General features: G+C 49.9%; 1 protein-coding gene across 2 annotated transcripts; it reads right to left on the bottom strand.

Moving 5' to 3' along the window:
• Window positions 1-337: 337 nt before the first annotated feature.
• PHF19 (PHD finger protein 19) lies at window positions 338-22,275 on the bottom strand. Of its 2 annotated transcripts, none has more exons than XM_004372112.2 (14): window positions 21,970-22,275; window positions 21,411-21,492; window positions 17,673-17,768; window positions 17,084-17,184; window positions 16,207-16,355; window positions 14,007-14,102; window positions 13,261-13,329; window positions 12,943-13,063; window positions 11,396-11,463; window positions 9,938-10,099; window positions 9,233-9,320; window positions 8,379-8,464; window positions 7,178-7,270; window positions 338-5,872 (listed from the first exon to the last, which is right to left on the bottom strand). In XM_004372112.2, exons 1-14 carry the CDS (start codon window positions 22,153-22,155, stop codon window positions 5,530-5,532), a joined length of 1,740 nt encoding a protein of 579 aa, XP_004372169.1. In that variant the 5' UTR covers window positions 22,156-22,275; the 3' UTR covers window positions 338-5,529. The 2 variants fall into 2 exon arrangements, with proteins under 2 accessions (XP_004372169.1, XP_023583110.1); XM_023727342.1 differs by having other exon boundaries at window positions 21,411-21,487; window positions 21,970-21,995.
• Between the last annotated feature and the right edge of the window lie 1,849 nt (window positions 22,276-24,124).

Below are 24,124 nucleotides of genomic sequence, written 5' to 3'. Positions count from 1 at the left end.
TTGACCTAGGCCCCCTCCATCAATCTGTTGTAAGGTATCTCCACTCTGGGGAGACTGAGCAATGTGGGTTGGTAGGGGAGGGTCCACAGACAGCTGTGGTGTCCTAGGTCTTCCCCAGAAGGAAAGGAAGGTAGGAGGGGGAAGGGTGGTGCCAGGCTCTAGTTAACACCTGTTGTGCTACTTTGGACCTTAGTTCCCTCAAAGATAAAATGGGGGAGGATCTCTAAGAGCTCTTCTATGAAGACCTTGTAGGGACCTCAGGCTGAGGCCCTTCCAAAGATCCAGAAGATTTTGGGTGGTGCTCCAGGAGAACAAAAGGAATAACGGTGATGCCCCTTGATTTTTACAACAGTTAAGTTTCTGATACATATGAAAATCTAGCTTGTGTAAAGTAAATCCTACTTAAAATGTACTGGGACCCCCAAATGAACTGCCCGTGTTGCTTTCAGGATAAAGTCCAATTTCTTGGTCTGGCTTTCAAGGCCCTTCATAACCTGGCCTCGGTTCATCTTTTCCACTGTCACCTTCTACCTCTTGTGCCCTGAATGGCTCATTATGCCATGTGATGTTATTTCTGGTTCATGCTGTCCCCTCTGCCTGAATGTCCTCCTGCATGTCTGCTTGGTGAAATTTAGCTGTTCCTTTGCAAAACCTGGCTCCCCTGGTTGGAAAGAATCTCTCTTGCCTTGATGTTTCTGTTATTCTTGTACATTCTATAGTACTGGTCACTGTCAGCCTCATATTTCAATTGTGAGCTGCTCGAGGTTGGGCACATTTTAATGTATTTGATCTCTTGCACAGGATTTGGCAAATACTTCCGAAATTGATGTTTCACGGAATTGAATAACTAAAGCTTTCTTTACAGTACATAGTTTCTAATTTATGGAGTTAGAAGATCAGATTTTTTTTTTTTTTTAACTTTCTTAAAGTGGGGCTAATTCCAAAAGAGATTTTTCTCCAGCTTTCTTAAAGTATCTATCTGCGGCCCTCATTGGATCATTTTCTGTGCTTACTGTGCACTTTATCAGAAAACTGTTTCCTGGTGGTCTTCTGTGTCAGTTACTATTGCTGGAAATGAGAGGGCAGGGGGACATTTACTAAACACCTACTCTCTGTGCCAGGCACTGTCCTGAGTTCTTTATTTTATAACTCGTTGTTAGCCTCATTTTGCAGATGAAATCTGAGACCAGAGAGCGTAAGTCACTTAAAGAAAGTGGCAGAGCTAGGATTTGAATCCAAGTCTCTGATTCTAAACGTGATGTGCTTACTGTCTCTCATTCAAAGAGGTTAGATATGTCCCTTTCTATGCCACATATTGACCCTGAGAGTCTGCTCTGGCCAACTCTGAAGGATGAGACTCTAGAAGTTAGTTCTAAAATTGCATCATTTTCTACTCACCACAGATCTGGAGGTTGGTGGTGGTATCTCCATTCTCCAGATGAGATAACAGATTTAGAGGGGTTCAATGATTTTTCAGGTCTGCATGATTCCAACTTACATGGTTTGGCCACTATACCACACTGCCCTTCCAGAATGAAGCTACAGGAGCTAGAGCAGGACCTAGGCTAATGTTCCCATGTGGAAATTCCTTCCCAGGATTTCTGAGAAATGTGTTTTTTGAATCCTAATCCCTAGAAAAACCAGTTGAAGGAATGGGAGAAAGTATAATTATCTTGTGAATACTAAAGCTTAACAGCAGAGATGTTACTGGTTTGAAGGCATCTTCATCAAATAAAAAACAAGAGTAGGAAACACTGATACATGGAGTTGAAGATTAAGGGAAACAGGACAGGAACACATAGGAGAGAAATGGCCATCATCTCATCACTCAGTCTTGCTTGTAGTTGTTGCTGTGTGTTAACTGTGTGTGCCTGTGGCCCTGTCTGATGCTAATGGTGAGTCATTCTTGCAAATAAAATAAGTTAATACAGATAGTACTTTATACAAATCCATTGAGTGGTATACCAAGAAACAAGCTTTGGGAGCAAAATAAATTCTTAAGCTGGGCAGTTTTGACATGTGATTCTGTATAGTGCTGTTATCCTTGCTAGGTTATTTGAATGCTATCCAATAATGTCCCCTGGCATTTTCCAGTGTTTGAATATTCCCTGTAGGTTACAGTTCTTTGTAACTACTACTAAGCTTAATACTTCTTATTTATTAAATAATGTTATATATATATAATGATGAAAGAGTATGAAGAATGTTGGAGGTATTTTAAGAATAACTTATGATTTGAGGATTCTCTAATTTCTTGCTTCTAAATTCCAAAGATAAATATTTCTTGTGAATTTGGAAACACTAACCTAGACCACCAAGGACCAGGCAGGCACTCTCCAGCCCAGGTAGGCTCACTGATCTCAGAAGGGTCTATGTAACTGCTGACTAGAGCTTAGACTAGCCAGGTCTCTTGATACCTTGTGCCATTCACTTTTCATTCCATTACATTGATTTCAACCCAGATAATTCTCCCAGACCCCCATTGTGGTCTTGTTCAAGGTTGAAGTAGAAGGAGCAATGGAAATAGCTGGGAGCTGCAGTTAATGAGCTTTTCTGAGAGCAGATATTAACACAGGGAAGCCCTTCATTCAAGCCTACGCTTTACTTCTGAAACTACAGATTTCAGTTGAACCCATGGTTTTCATCTCCCTATAGCTGACTTTTTCCCTTCCCCATCACATCTATTTTTCTCTCTCCAAACTGCCCCAATTTAGAGAAGTCTATTTTAGAGTAATAATCCTTAACAGGTATACGTGAAGGGTTCCCTCCCTACAAGCAGGGGAACCAGCTACGCCAAGGGTTATCACTGGCATTGGAAGGGCAAGGAAACTAAACCAGAGGAGCCTGACCAAAGGAATGCGGGTTATAAATGGCAGAGCCAGGCCTAAAACTCATTTCAGATTTCTATGATTGCATGCTTGTGTATACTGAGTAAAGCTGTATAGTGTCTGTACTTAAGTATTTTAGTAGGGTCAGTTTCTAAGTTCATTTCCCATCTTTTGCCTCTCTGTGGCCCTCAGCCCATGTTTTTTGCCTCCATGGGTAAGATACAATAGAAAAAATTTCCACATCCTCTCTGGTGGTAAGGGTGAGAGTATTGCTGAGAATGTGGTGGGCCTGAGATGATGGCCAGAAAGAGGATGTGGTGCCGCCACTCCTCCTTTACTGCCAAGAAACCAAGAGCAGAAACCAAAGCCAACATCTCCTGTTATCCAGCAGCTGATAACTCACTAGGGTGAAGGTAGGCAGTTTTTCAAAGAAATTTTAAATTGTACATCAGACACATTAATTATAACTTTAATATAACAAATGTTATTAAAAGCAGCAACTCAAACCATAAATCTTTTAGAAGGTGCACAGGGTTACTTTAAGATCAATGGGCAGTAATGCAGCTCTTAAATCTGGTATGAATGAAATGCTGAGGTGGGGAGTCAGAGTGACCTTGCTAGGCCTTGTGCTGACTTCCCAAGTGGGGAAGACACCCCTTTCTTCAAGCCCAGAGTCTGGAGCCTAAGTAGGGAAGGTGCAGATGCACTGTAACAGACCTTGCTCATCCTGTGCTTTCTCAGAAGCCTGGAAAGCAGGCCTGGGAAGTTGCTGTGCTCTCTGAAGCCAGACAGAAAGCCAGATTGGATCCCAGGTCCCACACCCCTGCTGGGCCTGAGTGGCAGCAGCTGTGGGGCTGAGAAGGGGTTGAACTGTGTCCAACCCCAGCTCATCCCTGCCTGGGCCATGCCAGGGAAGCAGAGGGAGGTGCTAGGCTGTGCACAGGAGATGAGATCCCATTTGAAAGGCACTGAAGGAGCTGAGGTTTGAGGCAGGGGGCATCTGAACTATCTCAGGGACCCCCTAAGGGAGGGAGGGGGGATCAGGCCTAATAACGGAAAAACCAGCTCCTCAAGCCTGCTGCCACTGCTGTCATCACTCCTCCCGCTGCTCCATCCACCTTCGCCTTCCAGCTGGCAGCCTGCAGGCCCCAGCCAAGCTGGAAGCCACAGCAGCAGTTGGCAAGGCTGGTCCCTATCTGGTGCCCCCCCCGCCCCGCCACCCATTCAAGGCACTTCTTTTCCATTTTCCGATCAAGTGAGTCAGTTTCTAACATCTCTGGAAGCAGCAAAAATGAGGGGTCCCTTCCTCCCTTCCCATTTTTGGTTTTCCCCCACATGGGACCAAGTTTGTCAATTCTAAGAATTCTATTTATACTCCCACTGACAAAGGCTTCCCTTTGAGGGGACTGAATGATGCAGGCCCTTTAAAAATTCCAACCTATCCCACCCAAAAGTGATTGTCAATTTTAGGATGGGGCAGGGGACATGGAAGAGGGTATGAGAACCCTGTGCTTACCTATGGGGCCAAAGCTGGTTCACGGGCTGAAAGACAGGGCCAGGAACTGGGCTTTCACATTTAGTTGCAGCACATAGCCCTTGGAAGAAGGCCAAAGGAAAGCCAAGGGCAGGAGCCAGACTGGCAGGGCACTGGAGGGAATGTGTAGGTGCGTGTGTACACATCTGGAGGGTGGGGGCTGAGTGTGTGTGCCTGGATATAGGGTGTCTGGTTGTGTGGAGGTGTGTGCCTGGAGGATGAAAGCACATGTGGATGCAAGCTTGTGTGAGTGAATGTGTATGTGTATTTGGCTATATGTGTGATGGGGTCTGGAGGGGTAACAGGAAACAGCATTTTGGCATGACGTGGCTTCCTTTCCTCCTGCTTCCCTCTCCCTCCCCACCTGTTGCTCAGGTTTCAAGGATGCCTTCATTCCAGCAACAAGGCCAGGCCCAGCTCCAAGGCAACTAATAGGGTGGGGTCAGGGGAAGGAAACTGTGACCTAAGAAGCTGACACCTGTAGTCTTCACTTTCAGCCTTAATTATTGGGCCCTGGTGCTGGTGTCTTCTGAAGCAAAGACCCAGCCTTTTCACTCCTCAGATCCTTAGCATCCCAGGGTCTCTGCCACACAGGGTTTCCCAGAGGGAAGGGGGGAATGGCAGGAAAGTGGGAGAGAAAAGCTGAGAGGCATCCTCTTATCCCCTTCACCCATTCTCATAATGTGGCCCTGGGGAGGACTGGCTGCCCCATGGGTCAGCTGTGACGGGCATCCAGTGGAGGGACAGATGTGCACATATAGGGTGTGTAAACACATATTACATATCCAAAGGGGGTGAGAGGTGAAGGGACAAAGAGATTCAGGCCTCAGGAGACAGGGTCACAGAGCCGGAGGGGCACAGATTCAGAGGTACAGATACAGGAGTTTGAGGGGCTGGAGTTGGGATGTGGTGACACTGAGAAATAGCCAGTGGGACCTTAGAGACAGGCAGAGGGGTAATGAGCCTGAAAAGGCCCAAGAGCAGAATGAGCACAGCAGAGGCGGCAAAGGCCTAGGCTTGGGCAGGGCCTCTGGCAGGCAGGCTGGGCCTTTAGCCAGACACTTGCAGCCTGGTCCTGCTTCCCTCCCCACCCCAGCCTGGAGACAAATGGGGAGGCTGTGGCTTCTGCTATCCCTCCTTTGGTTTCCTGGGCTCCCTGAGGGCTTGTCAGTAAGGGGTGGTCCCCTCCCACTCCACCAGGTACTGAACCTTGCCCTCTGGCGTGACCCTCCGAGCCAACACCTGGTACTTCTCCCCACAGGCCAACCGCCCAGCTGCGCCAAAGTAGTTGGTGATGGATGATTTGAGGTGGGACAAGGACGAGTCATCTTCACTGATGCTCTCAAACGTGTGGCTGTCGATGCCTTCGTCGGGCCGCTCAGGGCCTGAAGCCCCCTCTGCACTGCTGTCTGAGGGGCAGCGCCCACCCAGCTCAGCCGCTCGCCGCTTTGCCCGCAGCGGCATGTACACTTTGGCTGCCAGCTTCCTCTTGCGACTGCCCACTGTCCGTCTATGTCAAGAGGGGGGAGAGGAAGATGGTGGGAATGAGATAGGATAATCATAACACTGAGTTCCTCTCCCTGAGCACTATCCTAGGTACCAGGCCCTGGGCATGGATTATCTCACTGGATCCTCACAAAAGCCTTGGGAGGAGGGAAACAGGCTGGACAGGAGAAATAACCAGCTGGGGAGTTGGGAGAGCCAGGGTTCAAACCAAGGTGTGCTCAGCTATAAAGCACATGCTGTTTATATTCAGGGCCTCAGCACTGCCTAAATCTAGGGGCCCTACTCTTTGTGTTGCCTGAAGCTGTGCAATGCAGCAGCTCTGCTTATACTGCCTTGTCCCTCAGCTGGACTCATCTGTAGCTAAAGGAGTCAAATAAGGGTGGGGAAGGGAGTTAGGGACTAAAGTACATTGTACCCCAGAGTCTGCATTCGACTGGAGAGACAGACACGTGTGCACATACACAGGACAAAGAGGCGGAGGGGCTAGAGAAGTGGACACACAAGAGGTACACATTCACAGATGCTTAGAAGCTGCACCGGAAGAGTTAGTGAGAACCAAAGAAACACAAATGAGAAAGTCACTTAGAGATGTTTTGAAACAGTCTCCAAGACACACCTCTATAGGCATTATGATTTTAATTCTACTTTTGCAACAGCCTCAAGTATTCTCAAGTACAGTTAAAGGAGACTCCAAGTCCATAAGAAATTTTGTGTTTGCTTTGCAGCATCCACCCTCCCTATGCTGCTGAGCACCAACGACTGCCAAACACATGCCCTCAGCTAGGTCCCCAGGGATTTCTAGAAGTCCCCTCTCCCAGATGCTCTCTCTGCAGGATGCCATCTCTCCCTCCATCAAGCCTCTGAATAAATGGCTCCCTTAGAGCCCTGAAAGACACCAGATTCAGACAGCCAAGAACCAAGGTCAAGGGAATCTGCAGTCAGAGAGGCACAGACATGCAAAATCATGACATACAGGCCAAGAGCCCCAGAAAGAAAGAACCTCTGGTCAAACAACCCTGGAAATGGAATTGCCCAGCAAGAAGTGTCACACGATCTACTGCAGCATTCCAAAGGGATGAAACCACAGCACCCTGAATGCTCATATTCAGCCCCCATCCAAGCCCCAGTGATTAGAACCAGAGGGTCCCAGAGCCAGGCTCACACAATCAGCCAGGGTCCCAGAAGGCCAGGACCTCCATCCCAAGACTCAGATGTGCAGATGAACCACATTGTTGGAGAAGTGGGAGGAGCAGGGACTAGGGGGAATGATGGAATCTGCAAAACAAGGCCAGGCCCCCAGGAAGCTCACCTGGAGTCATAGGAGAGGCTGGTAGAGGCAGAGCCAGAGGTGCTGGCAGCATCCGTGGAGTCCACGTCTGAGAAGGTCTGGCCTGAGCTGGCGCTGAGAAGGGAGAGGGTGAGCTTGCCGATCACTCGGCCTAGCAAGGTCCTACAAACTTGACTCTCAGGGGCCCTTGGGACTTCTCCAGCCATCTCCCCACCCCTCTGATATGCATCCTTCATCCCAGAGGAGGCCTGTCTCTCCACTACTGAAATCCTTCCCACCATCACACCTGCAGTTGCCTCCTCCCTGCCTGTCTATTTTCTATACATCCAGCCTTCAAAGTCCAAGAAGTTAGGAAAGCCTTCCCTGAACATTGGTGACAATAATTAAAGATGATAATAAGCACAATCCCAGGCACTTGTGCAACACTTTACAGATCAAAAGTGCTTTCATCTGCGGTTATCTTGAGCCTCATAACCATGCGAAAAGAAAAGAGGTTCAGAGGGGTTCAAGAATTTAGCTAAGGTCACACAGCTAGTACCTGGTAAACAGGGCTGGAGCCCAGGTCTGACTCCATAGCCCTTGCTCTTTCCTCTATGCCCACAGGAAAGCACTGGATGACCTTTAATTTGGGGAATAAGATGGCAGACCAGTCCTTCCCTTTGGGTGTTCACAGTGCACAGGGGAGATGGCATCATTACATTATCATGCTAAAATGTGGTAAGCACAGGGTGCTGGGGAATACACAAGAATGCATCCAGAGTAGCCTGAGGAGGGTTATCGAATGCTTCCTAGAGGAAGCAGGGTCTCGAGTTTTCAAATGGGGAGGCAGAGCAAAGGTGTTCCAGGCAGAAGAAAGAACAAGAGCAAAGGTGGAGAGACATCAAAATTGCAAAGAGTGTGGAGGTAACCACAGCAATTTCGGCATAAGGGAGAGGCAGGAAAAGGAATCAGAGGTAAGGAGGGCCAGTACACTGGGGAGCCAGAGTGCATTGTGCTGAAAGCTCTTGTGTAGAAGGACCCTTCAAGGCAGCCCCCTGCAATAAGGACCATTTTCACTGGGGATTTCAAAATGATCCTGAGGGAGCTCCCACTCTCTCAGAAGCTTTTCTGCTTTACCCCTTAGAGAGTCGTCCCTCACTCTTGGGGGAATGGAGGTGGCCTCCCTGCTTTGTCCCATCTCAGTTCCTAGAACAGACCTCTCCTCTGGATCCCTCACTGTTACCTTTTTAAACTCTGAATTTCGTCCAGTGTGAAGTCAAATATGCTGGCCAGGTGGTGGTTGGTGCTCCAGGCTGAGGTGAAGTCGCTCTGTGGACAGAGGGGTGGGGGGAAGGGGATCAGGCAGTGAGCATCAAACTAACCTCCCGCAAGCACACCTTCTCCCCAGCTGAAGGCCACACGGCCTGCCTGCTGGTCCAGCAGGACTGCCAAGGGCTGGCCTCTCCCTACGGTAAGGAGACTTGTCACTTCCTCCTCATACCAAGTATTGACCAGGGAGCCAAGTCACCCTGGTTAGTCCTGGCTGTCTCTAGTATCTGTATAACCTGCACCTCTCTGGACCTCAGTTTCCTCAGCCACAAAACGGGACAATAACCCCTGTCCTGCTTCACTCTTAGAGGTGGCAAAAGCACAGTAAAGTTAACAAATGGTGGTAAAAGTACCCTCTAAAGTGCTGGGTAGATGGGAGGCAGTGTTAATTTTATTGCCCAGGGGGATGGGTCCAATAAAGATGGAAGTTAATGAAGAGAGTATTTGGGGCTCTAGGGTTCTAGGCTGTTAGGCCACTGCCTTGATGTGTGACCTGAGCAAAGTCACTGCCCCTCCCTGACCCTTAGTTTCCACATCTGGACAGTGGAGTCAACGATAGTACCTGCCCGTGCCCACCCCTCTGGGTTCTTGGGAGAACTTGCAAAGCGCCTGGCTTTCCCTTATTTTGCTGTACTAGGAGCTGGCTTCTCCTTTAAGGGATGTTGGAGAATCCCCTGAGGCTGGGGGAGTTAGTTCTTGGCACAGGAATCCCTAATAAGTGCTGATCCTGCCGGCTGAAGGTGGAGAGTAAGAAAACAGGAAACTAACACTGGGAATAGCATCTTCCAGCAAAAACTTTGATCTTTTTCTTCTATAAACTCGCCTTTTCTGCTGCTGGAATTCGTGAGGCAACAAACTGTGGAGACAGAAAAGGGAGAGGGTGGCCCAGTCACAGCGTGCTGGTGGGGGCATGGAGGAGCCTCGGGAGCAGCAGGGGCAGGGCTGGGGTCACAGCTGTGGGGTGAGGTTGGGATCTGACAACAACAGCACCTTCACAAGGAGATTTGTGGGGGGGATCCTCTGGGGCAGCAGGTGTGGGAAAGTGTGGAGGAGGGCGTGGTGGGCAGAAAGGAAGAAAGTGCCCCCCAGGCACATATGTCCGGATGCCCTGCCCCCCACACCCAGGATGAGGGTGCTCAGCTCAGCCAGAAGAGCTAGGGACCCCTTACACACTCTGATTTTCCCTTCATCTCTGATCCCTCTAGTCTAGCAAGGCTGGATCCCATAATCTGGCTTTCCCTCTGAGGTAGGCAACAAGGGGACTGTGGTAGGAGTCTGGGATCAAGTCCCGGCTCAGCCACTACCTGGCCCTCTCAGGATACCTCCAGCTGGGACTAGCTGGGTGTAGGCCCTCCTTACTTACTTAGATACCACCATACTCTCTGGGCCCACCACACAGGCCACCCCTGGGGCTGGGAGCTAGGAGCAGAGAGTTCAGCTGAGGCCCTTGCCCCTGGGTTCCTGGGAACTGACCTCGACTTGCTCTTTCCTCTCTTTTGCAGCTCAGAGGAGGCGCCATTCTCACTGGGCACCAGCCCCTTGTCAGGCAGCAATTTCCCTGGCGGGTTGGGAGGAACACGGACGCGTAGGCGGAAGATGCACTTCTTCTTCTTGATCTCCTTGCCGCAGAGAAACCTGGGGGGTGGGCAGAGGAAGGAGAAAGCTCTGGAGTCTGTTGGTCATCTTCTTGGTGGGCGGGGTCAAGCATTAAACCACCCTCTCTGGCTTCCTGGACCCAGAGCTAAAATCCAAAGTGGCCTCTGGAGACTCTGATTCCTTAAAGCCAAAGGGATCAGGAGTTTCAGATGGTGGCTGAGAGTGTGGCTGGCAGCTCCTGCCTGTCCTTCTTCCTGCAAGTGTGTGGTTCTTGTTGCTCCTCTCCCACCTCCTACAGGAAGACCTCCTCCAGCTCACAGTGGAACTCCTATGGTCAAGACACTGGATTCTACACCATTCTGGTCTCTGGTCTCCCCAAGAGGACTGAAAGCACTCCAGGCACTTTATTCAGCCTTCCAGTACTGGCTGAGCTACCAAGTGGGGCTGCAGAGGTGACCCAGACATAACCCTACCCTTAGGGGACTCACAATCCATTGGGAAGCTAGTTGGCCTGATGTACTCAAAAGTAGGGCTATGTCTGGGCCCCAAACCATGGGAAAGTAGGAGACAGGGTGATTAATTATGTCTAGGGATGTCTAAAACGATTTCATAGAACCAAGGACCTTGTCTTATTCCCTGCTGTGTTCTCAGCACCTAGCACAGGGCCTAACACAGAGCAGCAATTCAATAAATATTTGTTGATGCAATGAGTGAATTAAAGGAACTGAAGAGCATCCTAGGCAGAACAAACAGCATGTTCAAAAGCACTAAGATGGGAAAGCAAGGGGTTCAGTATAGGTGGCACCCAGGACAAATAAAGCAAAGGGGCAATGGCAGAAGAGGTGGGCAGATCTGATCATAAAGGGCCTTGAATGCCAGACTAAGGAGGCTGGCCATTCCCTTGTGGTGGGAGTGAGAGAGGTGGTCAGCTGCGTGTTCTGAGAAGAACTCAAAAGAGACAGACTGAGGGACGAGCAAGGAGGCTGCAGCCCAACTAGAGATGAATCGATTCCTCAGTGCCCAGCCCAGAACCAAAGATGGCTGGAGAAGAAGGGATCCCCAGAGATCAGGGGGTACAGCCTCTTATGGAACTGAAGCCGGTATCACGATGTGTCAGGCTGCTGGGAAGGTCAAGGGAGGCTTTGCAAAGGAGGTGGAATGCTCCCTGGATCTTGAAGAGTGAGAAGGATTTATATAAACAAAGCGGGGGGTGGGGGGGTGCGCGGACTACAGGGAGGGAGCACAGCTTGGGCAAAGGCTTTGAGATAAGAACCTTTAGACTGAAATTCCACCTGTTGGGGGGCCCGTGGAGCTCCCTCCCCTCCCTGCACGCACCGGCTTTTGTAACTGTTCAGAGCATTGAGAAGATGAGGTCCTCGATCCGTCACAGGGGTGCTGGTCAGCTAAGGGGGAGCAAGCCAGCAGGACAGAGTCAGACCCAGGCACATAGCATCTGAGGTGGCCCCAGCCCCAGCCCCTCCCTCCCTTCAATCTCCAGATGCTCCTGAGTCCTGCAGGTGAGGACCATTGACTTATTCTATGACCTCAGACAAGTCTTTTCACCTCTCTGAACTTGTTTCTCCATCTGCAAATGGGAAGAATAACTCCTGTCTTAAATGTATCAGGAGCTTTAATTAAAAATGCCCATACTTTGACCTAGTACCACTAGTCCGTGGAATCTACTGTACAGATATAATACAAATTGTGAACAAAGCTTTACATACAAAGATGTTCACTGCAGCATTGTTTCTAATGGTGAACAAATGAGAAAGAAGCCGGTGGGAAAGCCCACCAGTAAGGAAACAAACGGGTGGAAAGAAATGTGGCCATAAAACATTTATGAAGACTCTAATAATACGGAAAAATATTTATAATGTAAACTGAAAGACGATTTAAAATCATACATACAGTATAATATAAACCACATACACAGGAAAAATATGCACAGAAGAGAGGCCAGAAGGAAATGCATCTCTACAGTAATAGTTGTTTCTGGGTGGTGGGAATATGAATGATTTTTTTTTTTTTTTGGTATACTCCCTCGTGCTTTTTGGTGCTTTAAAATTCTTCTTCCAGGAACATGAATCATTTTTTTATCATCTGAAAAAATGTCATTTAAAAAAAAAATACTAGCTCTGTTATGAATTTTTTAAAAATAAATTATTAAACACTATAAATGACAATTATTATTATATGAAAACCCTTTGCAAAGTACAAAGGTTACTTTTTTTTTTCAGTCCTGTATCATTCAAAGGAGGATGTGGGGCAGTCAGTAGAGAGGATGCTCACTCTGGATGTTGTGGAGAGGATTCTAAGGGTGTCATCAGGAAGAGGGGACATGGCCCCACCTTGGAAGCAACTGGGGAGGTCATGGCTCCAGCTCCTGCTGAGCTCCAAAGCTGTGCCTTGTGCCTGATGACAGGCAAGTCACTTTCCATCTGTGGCATCCTCAAAGCCTCTGGTTTGTTACTTCACTCACTCCACGGATCTGCAGCTCCCAGGCCCCTGGTGACCCACATCTGCTATTCAGAGTAGGACCAGTAGGGGGCAGGCCCACCTCAATTTCCATCCTAGCCAGGTAATCCAGAGTGGGTCAAACATCTCAGCAGAGCCCTGCTCCAGCCAGACTCTGTCCAGGGCCCCGGCTCCCTGCAGCTGAGTCGGTGAAGCCCTACCCTGTCCACTGCCAAAAGCTGGACTTACGAAGCCCCTCGCAGGGCGCAGGTTCAGAGGCCTGGGCTCAGGGATGCAGCAGCTCAAAGGCAAGGGCTACCTGGTTCTGGATCCTAGTCATACACTGTGTGACCCTGGGCAACCCTCTGTGCCTATGGACTTCAGTCACCTCACTTGTGCCATGCTGATGCCCCACAGCCCCTGCATACCTTGCCAAGCTGCAGAAGCTCCCAGTGGTGGTTGACAAAGGCCAGAATCTCTTCAAAGTCAAAGTACTTTTTCTTGCTCTGCACCCCCAGGTTGTAGAGGGCCAGGTGAACCACGTCCACCCTGGGCATGAGGGCAAGGAGGTGGGTGGGGTGAGGCAGCAGCCTGACAGCCAGCGCTGGAGCCTCCTGGGTCCCAGCTGAGGGGCAGGACAAGGCTGGGGCCAGGTGGCTGGAACAGAATCATTCCCAGAGGGAAGAGGGAAGGGAGGAACTGGGAGGGGGGCAGGGGTGGGCCTTGGCCAAGCCCCACCCTCTCACCATCGCAAGGGCAGCCTCTCGATGTACTCTGGGCCCTGGTTACACACGGAGCAGAAGAACAGGTAGAACCTGTGGGTGTGCAGAGAGGGGGCCTGTGGTGGGAGGGGCTCTGACAGCCCTCTAACCCCTCACTCCCCACCTGCCTTCCCACAGTCAGCATTCTCGCTCCTGGGGCTGGTAGCCCTGGAGAGGGGCAGGGAGCGGGGCAAAGATGGAGCAAGACAGGGATCAAGAAATACTCTCCTATCTCCAACCCCCTCACTAAAACCCTGGAGTGTGGCTGAGTTCAGAGAGAGTGAGCTGAGCTAGGCTGGCCTGCAGAGGTCACCCTCTTCCCGTCAGACACACACACCCACACAATCACAAGACGGGACACCAAATGTCACACATACCAAATGTCACACAGGCTTGGCTCCTACAACAACCCTGGGCAGGGACAGGGCAGGGCCTGTGTCACCCCACCCCTAGCCCCACAGACACTTGAAGAGACTGAGGCTTAGGGAAGACAGGGGCTTGTCTAAGGTCCCCCACAAGTCAATGACAAGTGCAGCTGTGGTCTAATTTGTTCCTCTACTACCTCCTGGCCCAGCCTATCTGGGGCCTCCCCTACCCTGAGCTGCCCCACAGACAGGTGCACAGTAACAAAGACGCCCACCTGGCAAGCAACATGAAGGAGCTGCTGTTGCCACTCCCCACCAGGACCTCCCTCCAAGACTGAGCTCGCTCAGATAAGTACCAGTACCTACCGGTCTCCGAACATCATGGGCTCATTAAGGCACTGCGTGCAGGCCTCATGGAACCACTGTCTGCACCGATAACATTGCAGCATCCGCAGATACCATCTAGAGAGACAGGAGCCCACGTCAGGCCACTCAAGTGCTCCCAGCCTGGCTTGAGCCTCAGGGACCTTTCCCAACATAAACTTGTCCTCCACTGAGGGAAAAGGAAAAGAACTCACATTTACCACGCACTCAGGCTATGCCAGCGGAGGTGCTGGGAGCAGGGAATATGCTATCTCATTTGATCTCACCATCTGGTAAAAGATGGGCCAAACTCAAACTCACAGCGACCCTATAGGACAGAGCAGAACTGCTCATGGGGTTTCCAGGGAGCAGCTGGCGGATTCCAACTGCCAACCTTTGGTTAGCAGCCAAGCTCTTAGCCACTGTGCCACCAGGGCTCCAAAAGACGAGCCACTGCCCTCATTTTACAGATGAATCAGCACTTAAACCACGTGCTCAAAGTCACTCAGAAAATAAGGAGTGGTTGGTGATTAAAATCCTGGTCTCCCTAACTTCAAAACCCATGCTCTTCCCCACCATGCCACACTGGAGCCCCCATTTCTGAATTGCATTACTTCCCAAACACCAGTAACAGGGAAACATTTGCTCAGGAGATTTCACGGGAGAATAATGGTTCCTGTAAACTCCATGGGGGTAGGAACCACGCCTGGTTTTTTCACCTGGTACTGTGCCTACCCTATTATGCCATTCAACAACAATTCACTGAATATTCATGAAGAAAAAAGGCAATTTCTTAATAACAATCAATACTTTGTTCACACCTTGACAGGTGTGCTCCACTTGACACCTGCATCAGAATCACCTGGGGGTGGGGGTGAGGGCTCGGTTAAAATGCGGATTCCGTGGCCCAACCTAGACCTACTCTTTTTGGATGAGTCCCTGGGAGATGCATTTTAACAATCATTTTTAATCTACCCTCTAAGCTTTGAGAACACTGCCTTATTGCTGTGAAGGTTTCCACAAACATTTTTCCATCTGTTATCCCCTAGGCCTCCCAACCCCTGCCTCCCAGGCTTGTGGGCCAGAGTAATTACCCTTTGCCCAGCAGGAGCTGCGCTGTAAGCACAGCCTGCAGACCCCTACCTCTCATAAACAGGGCTTGGGGCTGACATTCAAGACCGAGGGTCTTGAGGACTAAGTGTCCTGAGGGCAGAGATCCCATCTCTTACTTCCGTGGTTCCTCCCACAGTGCCTGGTACAGAGGTCCGCCAGCCCAAGGGAGCAGGCTCAATTGCCTATGGCTTATCTATCTCCATGGAATCAAAGACTCTTTCCCCCTAGCCAGAGCAAGAATCCCCTTTCACAGCATCCCCAAGGGATGCCCCCCAGCTCCTGCTTGCACACCTCCAGGGAAAAGGATCTTAATATCTCACCAGGTAGCCTGTTTCACTGCCTCTGACAGTGAAAAGGTTTATCTTCCATACATTAGTGCCACCACCACCAGTAACAGCTCGCAACTATTAAATGCTTACCATGTGCCAGGCATTGTGAGACTTTACACGAATTCTCTAACTCATGCTCAAAACCACCATATGACAAGGAAACTATCAGAACTGACGCTCAGGGAAATTAACTAGCTCATGGTTGGACAGCTGGTATGGGGCAGAGCCAGGATTGGACATCTTGGAAGGAACTGGACACTCAAGCCCAGGCTCTTAACCACACTTCAGTACTTGTTCGTTTCTCTCCGGGGCCCCAAGTAAACATCTCTGCCCTCTGTCCCCCACTGCCTGACAGCGCGAGCTCCGCCCACATTTGGCCAGGCCTCGAGGTTCCTCCCTTTCTGGTCCCACCTCCGTTGCCCCGCCCCCTCCGCGTCCTGTCTCCGGCGTACTGACTCGGACCCACCCCTTGAGCCAGCCCCGCGGACTGGCTCTCTGCGAACACCCTTGTCGGGTCTGCCCCGTAGGCTGATGCTCCCGGAGCTGCCCCACGTCCCTGGGGGACCCCGTCCCAGCGGTCTCACCCTCGCGGCCACCACAGTACCCCTCCCCCGCAGTCTGACCCTCTGTGCCCCGCCATCGAGGCCCCGCCCCGCGGTCTTACCCTCTGGGCCCGTCTCCCGAGGCCCCGCCCCCAGGGTCCCGCCCCCGGGGTCCGACCATCCGGGCCCGCCCCCAAGACCCCGCCTCCATGGCCTTACTCTCCGGGCCCACCGCAGTAGCAGTAGCATTGCTGCTGGTTAGTACGATGCGGCGAGTCCCACTCGAGCTCCTCTGGCTGGTAAGACAGCACCATCTTCACGGCCTGCAGCGTCCTGGCGATGGCGCCCTTCTTCAGCGCGCCGCCTTTCTGGGGGCGATGAGGGCTCGAGTCACCCGTGGGCTTCCAGTTGGGCCACAGGTGTCAGCACGTGATGAGCAGGGTTTGGAGAGACCCACTGATTTTCCCATATAGTTGAGAAATGCAAAGAGCTTTTTCTCACCAATCCCAAATCGCTATCCCAAAAGGATCTCCATTACTAATGGTATTAATAGTAATAAGCACAACAAAAGCAACAATAACTTTCATTATGTAGTGGATGTGAACACTTACATGGAGTTTCTCTTTTAATAATAAAGCACCATTTACTGGAGAAGTCCCTGGGTGGTGCAAATGGTTAATGCACTTAGCTGTTAACCAAAAGGTTGCACGGTGGAGTTTACCAGAAGTGCCTCGGATTCTAGGCCTGGTGATTTGACTTCCAAAAAAGCAGCCACTGGATACCCTAAGAGCACAATTCTACTCTTGACACACATGGTCACCATTAGTTGGAATCAACAGGAAGGTAACTGGTTACCATTTACTGGAGGCCTCCTATTCCTGACACCAAACCTATTTCCATTTTACAGCTGAGGAAACTGAGGCTCAGGGAGACTCAGGAGGCTTAAGTAACCCGGCACATACAGCTGATACATGACAGAGGCCTCCAAAGCCCAGGTGTGGCCCTTCTGCTTGGAGCTCAGCCTCTGTGATGGAGAGTCAGGCCTGAGCCCAGGGAGGCTCTGGGTTTTCTAACTGGAGGAGTGGGGAGAGCTCACCCGCACAGCCAGTGCGAAGATGCAGCGTCGGCAGAACCAAGGTGTGAGCAGGGGCTGGTCAGCACTGCCTGCTATGGGGATATGGCACTGCTGGTGGTAACCTATGGCAGAGGAGGGGGTGGTGAGTACCCACAAGGAAGCAGTGGCCCAAGGTTATTCAGCCCAAAGGTGGCAGGGCTGGAGAGGGCTACGGCAAGTGCTACAAATTCTGTGCCTGCCAGCTGCTGGGGGAATGGTTGACAATGCCCACCAAGATGACCAAGCTGGTGTCCAGGCAGGGGATTTAATAAAAAAAAAAACATTTGCCCCAGTGTAGGAGACACCAAGGTCTGGCTTCAGGGCTTCAGCCGGTGTCTCCCACCCATGCTCTCCACCCAGGGGGGCTCCAAACTGCATACCCCGTTTTACTTTCCAGAGCCCCCGCTCTCCTTAAGGGTCACTTCCCTGGGCCCTCACTCCCAGAGACTGGACCCGTCACCCTGGAATATGAAACCAGCTGAGGCCCCAGGAGCCTGGAGCAGTACCCATGAGGGGCCAGTGGGGAGCCCACAGGTCAGGGTCTTCTCAGTGCCCTGCTCATTCCACTCACCCAGGCCACATTTGCCACAAATGAGGATCTCATTCAATGGCCCTGACGTCTTCCCCAGGCAGATGTTGCACTTGGGCTCCTCACCTGGGACACCAGCTGAAAGAGAGAGGCCCTCTAGGGTCAGGTCTGGCTAACAGGTATTAAGAGTTTTAATTTCACATTCCAGGTGCTGATCCTCTCTGCCATGTGCCGGCCTAGCACAGGGCCCCATATGCCACCTCGTCAAATCTCTCCAACCACACAGGTTTGCCTATTATCATTACCCCATTAAAAACACTGGGAAACTGAGGCTCAGAGACGTTAAGTCCCTTCCAGCTAGTTAAGTAGGTGAGGTGAGATTCAAACCCATGGCTGTTTGACATCAAATCCTTTGTTCTTTTGAACACATCATGCTGCCTTTCCTGCCTAATTTAACTTGTTTTGTTAAATCATTTTTTTTTTAATGTGAAATGTTTTTTAAATTTATTATGTGAAAGTTAAACTTATATAATAGTAGACGGAATGTTATAATGAAACTCCATGTTCTCATCAATTATGAACTCACGGCCAGTCTTGTTCCAACTATATTCCCACTCGCTCTCCCACTCCTGTATTATTTTGAATCAAGTCCTTGACACCCATTTTTCCATAGAAAACGGAAAATTGGTACATTTTTCAGTATGTATCTCTGCAAGATCAGAACTCTCTTTCTTAAAAACAGAATTACAGCACCTTTATCACACCTAAGAAGTTTAAAGATAATTTCTTTTTGCTATTAATTTTTTAATAATTTATTTTGGTTGTTGGAAATATACACAGCAAAACACACCAATTCAACAATGTCTACATGTATAAGTCAGTAACACTGATTACATTCTTCAAGTTGTGCAACCATTCTTTCTCCTTTTCTGAATTTTTCCTCCTCCATTAACAAACTCACTGCCCCCTAAGCCTCCTATCTAACCTTTCCAGTTGCTATCCTCACTTTGATCCCGTATAGATAGTTCTTTAAAAGCCCACAATGCTCAAGGCAGACATTATCTACTACTTCAGCTAAACTATTGTTTGGTTTGAAGAGCACCTCAGGGGATAGTTTTGGCTTAAGGTTTAAAGGTTATCTCAGGGCAATCGTTTTGAGGGTTCAGCCAGCCTCAATGGCTCCAGAAAGTCTGCATTCCATGGGAATTTGAAATTCTATTCTGCATTAACAGTAATTTCTTAATATCGTCAAAAACTTCAATTTGTGTTCACATTTCCAATTATCTCTTAAATATAAATGTCATAATAATTTTAATGGTTTGTTCTTTTGAATCAAGATCAACATAAAGTCCACACGTGGTGACTGATTGAATGTTTCATAAATTGCTTTTAACCCACAGGTTAAAAGTGATGTAACCCCTCTGAGCCTCAGTTTCCCTCTCCATCTCTTTTTTTTTTTGGTTTGCTATTTTTTTTGTGGAAGAGTATGTTTTTGTGTGTGAAAGGTTTGCATGGATAAACCAGATAAAATTTGATGTTTGTTTCTAATTTCCCCTAGCAGATTGAGTTTTCTAAGGGCAAAAATGGTATTTCTTCATTTCTGTGTCCCCACAGCCTCATATAGTCTGTGGCACATACAAATGCTCAAGATATGTTTGTTGAATAAATGGCCAGGCAGGGACCTTGTATCTTATTCCTGAATATGCCCCTAGGAAGGTGGTGCCCACAGAGGGTCTCAGTAAGTCCTCATTGGCTTAATGAAGTGATGGATCAGTTACTACTGCAAGCCCAGTCTTATACCCTCATCCTGGGAGATGCCACAGAGGCCGCCGTCCTGCCTGGGTGGGACCACCGTTCTGCCCATGAGGAGCAGTCATCTGGATGAGGAGATAAGCCATTCTCCAGGTGAGCATCACAGCACCTCCACGATGCCTGGCACACAGTGGGTCTTCTGTACAAGGTCTGCTAAGGCAAACTGTTTTTGTTCTCCAGCTGGTTGCTTATGCTTTCAATAAGAGGGTAACTCAGGAGAGGAGATAGATCTTTATTGCTTTGGATCTTTATATAATAAATTTGGAGTGAGAGAGGCTTGGGGAAGAATCTTTCTGCACTGGCCACAGCCCTTCTGGAGAAAGGGGCTATTTGGAAGCTCTATCCACTGGCTGGGTTCTGCAGCTCCTACTTGGCAGGCTCCATGAAACCCATCCCTTAGGAAAACAAATTGTTTAGAATGTGCCTCACTGCAACTTCCACCTTTGGGGAACACCATTGCTACTAGTGGTATCCACTGCACTGAGCTAAGTACTTCATATGAATTATCTCAATCAATCCTCACAACCACTCTGTGAGGCCAGTATTTCGTTATCCCCTTTTTTCAGATGAAGAAACTGAGACTCAAACAGGTTACATCACTTGGCCAAGGACATGCAGCTAGTAAGTGGCAGAGCTAGAATTTGATCCAAGGTCTATCTGACCCTAAAACCTGTCTCTTCCCTCCATACTACCATGTAAATGGCGAACAGGTTTCTTCTCTCATGCCAACTCTGATTGGTTGTTGTTGTTGTTAGGTGCTGTGGAGTCAATTTCGACTCATAGTGACCCCATGTGACAGACTAGAACTGCTATAATCTTTGTAGGAGCAGACTGCCAGGTCTTCCTCCTGCAGAGCTGCTGGGTGGGTTTGAATTGCCAAATTCCAGTTAGCAGCTGAGCTCTTAACCAGTGTGCCATCAGGGCTCCTTGACTGATTGGTAGTGGTTGCTTAAAGCTGTGTTGAAAATATATGAGTGCTGTGACTGATTAGTGATGTCTGTCATGTGCATGGGAAGGGAGAATGGTGGCAAGAATGCCTGCAATAAGCCATCTCTATAAGAGAATGTTAGTTCCCTGAGGGCAGGATGCTATCTGATTCCATTCTGTATCCCCCACAGGGCCCTGACCATGGCAAGTACGCAGGTTTGTTTGTTGAATAAATAGAAGCCCTGGTGGTGCAGTGGTTGAGAGCTCGGCTGCTAACCTAAAGGTCTGCAGTTCAAATCCAACACCTGCTCCTTGGAAACCCTATGGGGCAGTTCTACTCTGTCCTATATGGTTGCTATGAGTCGGAATCAACTTGATGGCAACAGGTTTTTGGGTGAGGAATGGTCTGTATATAACTAAATGAAAACTGTCAGAAAATCCTGGCATCCAAGGTGCAGATCCCAACCCAGCTTCCTTTTAACCCTGAAAGCTGATCCAGCTCCATCCCAGGCATGTCCGTCTTCGTCCTGCCTGTCCCGTCTCTGCTTTCTTGGTCTTTCCCCCCTCCCCAGACTCCTTGCCCCATTGACAGAGCTGCCTCCAGCAGTCTTCTTCACATGTTGCTAGAGGCCACTGGGCTCACATCTACAGGTGACCATTCTGACTGGCTGGGCCCATCCCCATCCCTAGCCCGACTGACCCAGAGCTTTGTGTAGTAGGAGATCAAGTGCAGCAAGGAAATGTACACAGGCCTGAGACCCAGTCCCAGCTCTCCCAGCATCTCCCCAAGCTACTTACACCATCTGCCCTGCCTCCCACATGAGGTTATGAGTACTCAAGGGGATGACAGATATAGTAAGTGCCTTTCCACATAAATGCACAACTGGTAATATGATCATCATCTCAGGTGGGCCTGGGGGTCCACAGACAAGGCCAGGTGCCGAGAATAGGAGATGGAAGGACAGAGGGAAAAAAATGGAGGTGGGGGAGAAGAGAGGACCTGAGGAGGGCGTGGATATCCGAAATCTTAGGAACACTCACCATGCTGTATGTCCTTCCATAGGACCCAGTATTTGGAATTATCTTCGAAAGTCACAAGGCAGCTTTGCTTAGAACTGCTGACCTGGGGCACAGAGAGGGAGAAGCAACATTAGAAAGTAGCTGGGGCAAAGCCAAACTGGAACAGGGACTTCCCCAGAGGGCAGAAGGGTTAGACTCACTCCTTGTGTTCCAGAAAGCAGAGCTAGGCTAGAAGGAGAAGGAAGTTCCTGGAGGCAGTGTGCTCCCACTCCCTGGAAATGTGCAATCAGGGACAACTTGGTGGGAATGCTCAGGACAGAACAGGCCATATAGTCATGGTGCTCCTCTCCAGCCTGATTTATTTATGTAGGCTCTCAGAGTACTTTTCTGAAGAACTCGTTGGCTAATGTGGCACTAAGGATGGTGCCTGCAAAACCAGGCCCAGCTCTTTCCACTCTTCAGCTTTTCGGTATGAGGGACAAGAAGGGTGTTTCCCCCATTACTGGTCTGGAGAGCTAGGTCAGGGGATGAGGAGTAAGATGCTTAGCCTGAGAACAGGGGCCAGGGAGGAAAAGTTTACCCTCTTGATCTTCCCAAGGTAATACAGTCCATCTGTCCACCGGCACAGCACATACTGGCCCTCTGTCAGCTTGGACATCAGGTCTTTGAAGTTGTTCCTGGCCTTCGCCAAGGCCCCCTTGTTGGGGAGATGGCTGGTGGCACCATAGGAGTCCCGAGTTCCTGGGTCCAGAGCTCGATTCTCCATTGACTTCCACTGACACTGAGAGAGAAAGAGAACAGGATTTTGACTCTGTTTTCTGCTCCGGAAGGCCAATCGGGGGAAGGAAGGAAGGAAGCTAACATGTATGCAACTTGTGCTATGTGCCAGACACGTTTTTTACCTCACTGAATCCTCATGACAACACTGCAAAGTAAACTTCATTATCCCCATTTTACAGATGGGGAAACTGAGGTTTGCAAAGGGAAATGGGTTTTGATCAAAAGCAAAGCAAGCCATAGTTCATAATCAGATAAGCTGATTTTAAGTAAGTGTTGCTCTCTTTCCACCCATACCATACCCATTGCCATCGAGTCGATTCCGACTCACAGCGACCCTATAGGACAAAGTAGAACTGCCTCACAGGGTTTCCAAGGAGTGGCTGGTGGGTTCAAACCACTGACATTTCGGTTAACAGCCAAGTGCTTTAACCACTGGGCCACCAGGGTCCCTTCCACCTATACATGCTGCTTTCTAAAAGGTAACGAGTCTCTCAGTCAACACAGAGCAAAGGCTCCCTGTCCAGGGGGCCTGAGCTACAGTCCCTGGTTGAGGAGCCTGACGCTTTATCCTTTAAGCAAACACACTTCCTGTTCTCTGGGTGGATGGCCTTCTCTAGCTGGGAAGTTTTTATGCCCTTCATCCTACCCTGAGATCTGACCAGGAAAAACTCACCTAGAAAGGGAAACTCCTGCGTGGGTTGTGAACTGGTATAGACTTGGCCATCTGTGTCTTTTGTAATCCCTCTTTCTGTTTTCAATTATGGGATGATTTCATGGAAGCCAATTCTGGGACATTTAAACCTGCTTATGCTTTTATCCAGATGCAAATGTGCTCCAAGCAGTTAAGTCATCTCCATGCCACCCTCTCTATGCCCATCTCTTACCATCCTACAAAATGTGCTGCTCCCCCACTGCTTTCTCTCTTCCTGCTAATGATACTACCATGGTCCCCAGAATCCCGAGGCATCTCAGACTTCTCTAACCAATGAGTTGCCACAGCGACCAATTTCACCTTTGCACCATGACTTCTGGCCTTGGTCCCCTCTTTTCTATGCCACTGATCCAGTCTAAGTTCAAACCTCATCTTTTGCCATGGCCATTCATTCATCCAATAACTGTTTCCTGAGCCTTGTGCTCACCTATGTTAGGCACCTGGGATGGGGGATAGTACCAAGCATCTTGGTGCCTAGTGCAAAACAGGCCACCCCCTGCTTTCCTACCTCCCATTAGACTCTTCCAAAGGGCCACCGGTTCCCATTGTCTTAAAGCTCTCTTCCAGAAAAACCTTCTGTGCCCTCCTCCCTCCAGGTCTTCTGAGCAAGGTCCAAATGCCTTTATCTGATGTTCAAAGCCCTCTCTAAAAGCCGCGGCTCTCTGGGCTCACCTGGCTCCACGCCCCTCCACACACACTCCACTTCAGCCAAACACAGCCTTGCTCTGTTTCCTGCACCCGCTGCACTGACGCCCTCCCCGTCTGCCATGGAACTGGGCACCTGGTGTTATAATTATATGTCAACTGGGAGAGTCTTGTGTGTTTCCGTTTGCGCGTGTGTGTACACGTGTGAGAACACGTACGATGAGCCAGTGAGTATATGAAACTAATACATGTGTGTACGATGAATTTGAGTGTGTTCGGGTGTGATGGTGGCGTGGCTGAGGGGCCCTGGGGAGAGCAGGGCACTGTTAGGGGCTTGGGTCCCCGAACGGCGGCGCAGTCACATCTGCCCCTCATCCCCCATTTCTCTTTTCTTGAGGGCACAGCGCACAAGCAGTGGGTAGGGGGTGCAGTCTGAGCCCCTGCCCTCCTATGCCACCTGGCTCCTCTGCCGCTGCAGGGTCTCCGCCCGCCGGGCCCGGGCCGCGGCAGGTTCACAAACTGACACTTCCTCCCCGGCCGTGCCGCTGGGAGCCCGCCGGGCCGCCGCGCCCCCCGTGGCCAGGCGGGGGGCCCCGGG

Source organism: Trichechus manatus, unplaced genomic scaffold, assembly GCF_000243295.1.
Source record: "Trichechus manatus latirostris isolate Lorelei unplaced genomic scaffold, TriManLat1.0 scaffold00016, whole genome shotgun sequence".
Lineage (NCBI taxonomy): Eukaryota > Metazoa > Chordata > Mammalia > Sirenia > Trichechidae > Trichechus > Trichechus manatus.
The sequence above is the reverse complement of the archived record's forward strand: the minus strand, read 5'-3'. Positions and strand labels throughout refer to the sequence as shown.